Source organism: Pogona vitticeps, chromosome 11 (genome assembly GCF_051106095.1).
Source record: "Pogona vitticeps strain Pit_001003342236 chromosome 11, PviZW2.1, whole genome shotgun sequence".
NCBI classification, from domain to species: Eukaryota; Metazoa; Chordata; class Lepidosauria; order Squamata; family Agamidae; genus Pogona; species Pogona vitticeps.
This window is the reverse complement of record NC_135793.1, coordinates 3,625,727-3,632,187: the sequence shown is the minus strand read 5'-3', so window position 1 is coordinate 3,632,187 and position 6,461 is coordinate 3,625,727. Positions and strand designations below refer to the sequence as shown.

The 6,461-nt window shown below is 53.7% G+C and overlaps 1 protein-coding gene across 3 annotated transcripts in view; it reads left to right on the top strand.

Annotated features, from left to right (window-relative positions):
• The first annotated feature begins 1,108 nt into the window (after positions 1–1,108).
• Positions 1,109–6,461, top strand: part of TMEM164 (transmembrane protein 164) — a 31,195-nt gene continuing 25,842 nt past the window's right edge. For 2 of the 3 annotated variants that reach the window (XM_078380785.1, XM_078380783.1), the window contains exon 1: positions 2,962–3,567. In XM_078380785.1, the coding sequence (XP_078236911.1) occupies positions 3,103–3,567 (465 nt within the window). In that variant the 5' untranslated portion in view covers positions 2,962–3,102. Of the gene's footprint in view, positions 1,187–2,961; positions 3,568–6,461 lie in introns of those variants that run through there. The other variant, XM_078380784.1, reaches the window with a different exon arrangement.

Sequence of the window (6,461 nt, the reverse complement as noted above, 5' to 3'; positions counted from 1 at the left end):
TCCCTCCCCTACAACAAGACGAAGGAGGAGAGTCCCCAGCCGCCGGCACCAGGACCTGCGGCAGAAGCTCAGCAAAAGACAGAAATAGGGGAGTTGACTGAGAACGTGCAGGATGTGACCACAAGAGAGGTCCAGGAGGAAAAAGGTGGGAAAAGAGAGGAAGAAGAGGGTGGCGTTTGAGGCAGGAGCAGGGGAGGTAAAAAAGGAAGGAGAGGAGGCTGGGAATGGGTGTGGCTGGAGGACCCCTGGGTGGGATGATGGGAGAGGCTGAGAGTGCCTAAAATGAGGCAGATTACAGAAGAAGGAGATTCCCCCCCCAGACCCTCTTATTGGGGAGAAGCTGAGGATTGAGAGTAGAGGAGGAGGTAGACAGAAGAGAAGGAAAGAGGAGAGAGAGAAAGGAGAGGCTAGAAGGGAGAATAAGAGAGATGAGGAAGAAGGCCTATGGGGAGGACCCTGGGAGGATCAGGACCTAGCGATCGGGAGGACGAGACCGGGCCCTGGCCAGAGGGTTTGACGGGACACACCGTGAGAGAGACGGGGTCCTCCCTGATTGACCGGGACCCTGGAACCATAGTTATGGCACCCCGTTCCTGTTGGAAGACGGGAGACCCCATCCGGACCTCTTTGGCAGAAGGAGAAAAGACCCAGAATCATGTCATGGACCCTTGTTTCTGGTTAAATGCACCAATAAATCTTTCACCTCTTTTGAAGCAACAAAAATCTACTAATTTCTTTGGACCAAAAAAGGAGCCTGAAGTTGAACCCTCACATATTGGCGCCCAACGCTGGGGGCCTTTGGCTTCGGGAGGCCCGACAGAAGCCTGGCTCTTCCCCTCCACAGCGCAAGGAGGGAACCAAACTCTTGACCCTCCACTCCCGGCGGGAGGTGGTCCCACTTCAAACCTGCAGGCTTAAAAAATTGCGCAAAACCATCCCACCCCACTGACATTAGACCTGTTTTTCACTGTGGTGACCATCATGCAGTGTGAGGCTGCTGGCGATGGTTGATGTGATGGAATACCCCTCCAGACAAAACAATAACAAAAAATATTTTTATTTATCTTTTAGAAACGTAACACAAAACCATGTTGACCTAAATAAACCATCAGCAGTGATACCATGTTGCATCCGGACAGCAACACCGTAAAAGGCATGGAAACCCTCCTTCCAGGTTCCTCGGCCGGTAAGGAAGGGCCTTTTTATTCCTCCTACATTTCTTCTCTTTTCGCCCCACCTTGAATGATCAGCGGTAACAATCTGCAGTGCTTCGCGTTTCATTCCGTGGGCAAAAAATATGGGTGCGTTTCTCATTTTCACGTTTTTTTAAAAAATCTTGGCCTGGATTCCCTCGCGTGGGTCCTTTTCGGTTCTTGCTGAGCCCCCCCCCCTCAGAAGAGACATCCTCGTGTACGAAACACGTGGAGGAAAACACGTTGCATTTATTTTTTTGGGGGGGGCGAACCTTCCGGAGGCTCTCCTCGGAGGGCAAGAGGAAGGCGGGCCCGATCCGCCTTGCCACTGCCCGGGGAGGCCTCTGGGGCACCTGCCCGTCCGCGCCCCCCCTCCGCCTGGGCGCCACGAGGGGCGCGCGCCCCCGGACGGACGGACGGCCAGGAGGAAGCGGCGGGCCCCGGCGCGCGCTCCCGCCCCCCCCCCGCGCCCCCGCCTCCGCGCTCCCGCGCTGGCGGAGCCGCCTTCGGAGAGGCGGGCCGGGAAGCCCCGCGCAGCCAATCGGGGGCGCCTTTCGGCCCCGGAGGGGAGGGGGGTGAGGGGGGGTGAGCGAGCGGAGAGGAAGGAGGGAAGGAGGGAGGGGGGCCCCCGATGCTGTCGCGGTTGCCGCCGCTTCTTCCCCCCCCAAAAAAACCCAGGCAGCTGCGGGCAGGACCACGCCGAGCGCGCCCCCCCCCAGCCGCCTGGCCGTCCGCGGGGAGGGAGGGAGGGACGAAGGGGGGGCACCTGAGGCCAAGCGCCGCCGCCGCCGTCGGAGGAGCCCGGAGCGCGCCCACGCGACTTGGGAGGGGGGGAAGAGAGAGACCCCCCCGTTTCTTCCGAGCCCCCCCTCCCAGCTGCTCCGCCGGCCTCCCTCTCTCCCCCCCCCTCCGCCTCGCCTGGAGGTAAGGCTGGCAGCTGGAGGGAGGGAGGGGGGAGGGGGGGAGAGGGCGCCCTCCCCCGACGGGGGGGGGGAAAGCGCGGGCGGGCGCTTTCCAGGAAGGTTGCCCCCCTCTCCCCCCCCCTGAACGGAGCCTCTGAGGGGGGGGAGGGAGGTTGGGGGTGGGGGCCGGGGAAAGAGAGAGGGGGGACGATTAGGGAGGAAGGGGAAGAAGGGGTTCCCCTTGGAGGGGGGGCTGGCCAAAAGGATGGGACCTCCCTCCCCCTCCGCCCCCTCGTTCTCCCCGCCCCCTGCCCCGCCTCTTTCGGGGCGGGGGGAGGTCGAGGGAGGGCGCCTACCTCGCCGGGCGGTTGTGCGCGCGGGGCGTCCGTTCCCTCTCCGGCTCCGGGTGCGAAGGGGGAGAAGCCCCCACGGCTTTGGGGGAAGGCCGGGGGGGGGGACGCGCGCTTGTGTGTGTGTGTGTGGGGGGGAGGCGAGACACTTGTGAGATTTTCTGACTCCTGTGCCAACATAACTTGTGCGCTTGGATTTGTATGTGCGGGTTGTGCGCGCTGGGGCTGGAGGGACGGGGGGGGGGAAGGAGGAGGCTTTGCCTCAGGCAGCCGAATGCCTGGAGGCGGCCCTGGATGGTCGTGATTGCTTTCTGGGGGTGTAAATACCTGTGTAACGTAAACCCAGGCATTGCGCGCTGGCACAACCAGCGTCCTTCCTGTGGTGGTGGTGGTGGGGAGGGCTCTGGAAGGGGCATGGCTGACAGGCAGAGGCAGAGGGAGAGACGAGGACAGGGTCCCCCCCCCTTTTGCTGCCCCTCTCTTCTTGCCCGCTTCCTCTGATTTTAATACCAACTTTTGTCTTTTTTCCCCCTGCAGCTTTCCTCCCTGGCTCCCTCTGGGATCCGAGAGCCCTGGCAGAAGCCGGCCGGCTGCCCCTCTCTTCTCCACTCTCCGCAGAGGGAGCGCACCTGCGAATAAGGGACCCTCTTGCGTTTGATGTTCCGCCACCCGGAGAGTCCGCTCGCTGTGATCTCCTCCGGCTCCCACCTCCTCCAGCGCAGCCCAGACCGGGCAGACGAGGATCCGGCCCCGGCCATGAGCCGCTACAGCCTCTCCAATCTTTTGGACTGGATGTACGGCGGAGTAGACCCCAGCTTTGAGGGCAACGGGGGCCCCGAATGTGCCGCCTTCCTCCCTTGGCAGCAGCGCTTGGTGGAGAGCCTGGTCTTCCTCGCCGTGAGCATCCTCGAGGTGGTGGTGTCTCTGCACAAGATCCGGCGGACCCACGCCAAGGAAGTGGGGGACCTCTTGGCCCACGCTCGGAGCAAGGAGGAAAGCGTGGGGAAGAACCTGCTGCTGGTCTCCCTCTGCCTCACTTTCGGGCTGGAGGTGGGATTCAAGTTTGCTACCAAGACCGTCATCTACCTGCTCAACCCCTGCCATGTGGTCACCATGATGCAGGTAAGGAGTGCAGCGCCCAGGTAACTCGGAGAGCTAGCGGTGGACCTCTGTGTTCATCCCTGGAAATTGAAGCGTTCCTAGAAATACTTCCTGTCCTTGCTGGAGGCAATTAAAGTCTATCTCCTGCTCGCGGCCCATTATATTTTGGCAAAGAACTCTTTTGGAATCTGGAAATGGAGTCATGGCAACTGAACCGTCTTTCCTCTCAGGCTGAAATGTTTCACCCAAGTAGCTTCTTCAGTTTTAGGACAGTTGGTAGGAGAACCTTATAAACCCTCCCCGGTAGTTTCACTGCCCCCCTCCCCAATAGGCTCCTTAGATGGACAAAGGACGGGAGGGGGTGAGGGATAATCTTCCCCACCCATCGTCCTTTGGAATTATTTGGCTTTTTAAATTGCATCTGTTTTTCCCTGCATGCCTTGTGGAAGAATGCATTTACTTTAGAAGGTTTGCAAAATTGCTTACTAAAAAAGCCCAAAGAAGAATACATTGATAAAATGTAAGAAGCCTGGAGTATAAGAACTTTCTTTTTTTTTCTCTTTGTATGAGTTTGAGACAAGAACAGAAGTCTGGCATCCAGAGAATCTCCTTTTGAAGGGAGTTATTCGGTTCTCCACTGCAAAAAATTGGCTTTTCTGTTAATGGCTTTTGGGGTCGGTTTATTGGCATTCTGAGAACTGAGCATTTCTGAGTGAGTTGTTGCAGTTAAGTGGCTATATTACCTGTTTACCCTGAAAAAGGTTGCCATGAGTCAGAACTGACTTGATGGGATGTGATTGTTATTATTGTTCTACCAGCTGTAACTGTAGGTAAGTAAATGTGCAATAAACTGCACTCAAGGCAGAGATGTTGCATAATGACTTAATAAGCCTGAATTAGCCCGGAAATGTGCAGATTTTGTTTTCAACTTCCAGTAACATGAGTGGACACTCTTGTGTTAAAAGGGGTGTTTTGCAACACTAAAAACTGGTGAGGGTATGATTATGTGTAGTTTGACCAAATAATCTGAAATTATACAAATATTAAGTTGTTAATTCCCCCTCCTTCCTTTAAAAATGCAGTTTTCACACAGAGGTATTTCTTTCAAGCTGAGGTTTTGCTTCTAATGTCGACCTGCTCCTTGTGCTGCTGGTGACAGTAGCTGTGAATATTATTTGCCAGCTTGAATTTGCCCAGGAGCTTTGGCTTCTCACATGAGCGAAGCATTCAGTTATGGGCTGCTACATAAATTGACTTGTACATTTAAATTGAAGGGTTTGTCTGCATGAAAAATGAAATTCAGCTAAAAAGGGTACAAGGTGTTTCCTAGTCTCCTGCCCACGCAGCTGTTGTGATATGTAATTAGTACAGTAGACAACATGAACCACAGCATCTGAAACAGGTGTAGTAATTTTTGTCTAGTGTTACTTTTTTGTTTACTTCCTATGGATTGTAAACCTTAAGTGGAGATCATTACCTTTGTTATAATCTTAGCATCGAAGGTTGGGGAGATTTTGCTTCAGAACTGGTCCATGGGTTGGGATACAGTGGTGCCTCGCTTAACGATTACCCCACATTACGATGAATCTGCTTTACGACAATCTTTTTGCAGTCGCAGTTGTGATCGCAAAACAATGGTCTAAATGGGGGAATTTCGCTTTGCTATGATTGGTTCCCTGCTTTGGGAACCGATTCTTCACAAAACGATGTTTTTCTAACAGCTGATCGACAGTTTCAAAATGGCCACCGAGTAATTAAAATGGCTCCCCGCTGTGTTTAGGGACGGATTCCTCGCTATACAGGCAGCGAAAATGGCTGCCGTATGGAGGATCTTCGCTGGGTGGTGAGTTTTTACCCCACTGGAACGCATTGAACGGGTTTCAATGCATTTCAATGGGGTTTTTATTTTTGCTTTACAGTGTTTTTGCTTAACGGCGATTTTCCTGGAACGGATTATCATCGTTAAGCAAGGCACCACTGTACTTTATTTTCCATACAGACCATTATTCAGGGATATGCCATCCTTCTGATCATCTGTGCAAAAGTTATCAACTGTAGAGATCATTATGCTAATTGTTTGCAGCACACACACACACATGAAAGGATTGAGATACATTCATTTTAAAATGTATCTTTTTAAAAAAAGGTATCATTCGTGCCTTCTGAACAAAAAAAAAAAAAAAACAAGCACAAAAAGTAGTAGGAAAAATAGGGCATAAGAAAAACCAGTAGGAATAAGTCACAGTTGCAGGTAACCTGGGAAAAATAGAAAGAAACACGAAACAAAACTAGAAATAATTTCAGTAGGGGCTCAAGAGCATCAGGATTCATCTGGGTCCTAGGAGCTGTCTTGACCGGGTGGTTCCCCTGGAGAAGCCTTTTTCACAAGGCCAACGCCACCGTTGAAAAAGCTTTGCTTTCAGAAGACTTCATGGGCCAGAGAGGCATCAGGATTTAGACCTTCAGAGCTGGATCGAAAGCAAGGAGCAGGCACGTCCCCGTCTCCCGGTCTTTCTGAGCTTGAAAGCCACCTTTCCCTCAACCGTTTTTCTGAAGCCCTTGGCTGAATGTGGTTCCTGGTGGACCACCGAATCTCAGCAGCGGAGCGTGGTGGGCAAAATCTGAGTCTCTCCAGAGTCGCAGATCCCTGTGTACGATGCTTTAGAGAGAAGGTCTTTGCCATGGTAGCAGTCGAGAATCTGACGATGGGACCCCAGTGAGACCGTTGGCTGCCCACCGCTAATTTCACACAGCCATTTTGAGACGAAGAGGACACAAACTGAGATTGGCTTGGGTGGAAATGGCTGTGTCTTTGCTTCGTTGCAGCTGTATAGTGTCTGGCTCCCAGGCCACCGTGTTTCTGTGCCGCTCACGGCCCACTCCATTGCTCTGCAGCTTTGCGGTGATATTGTGGT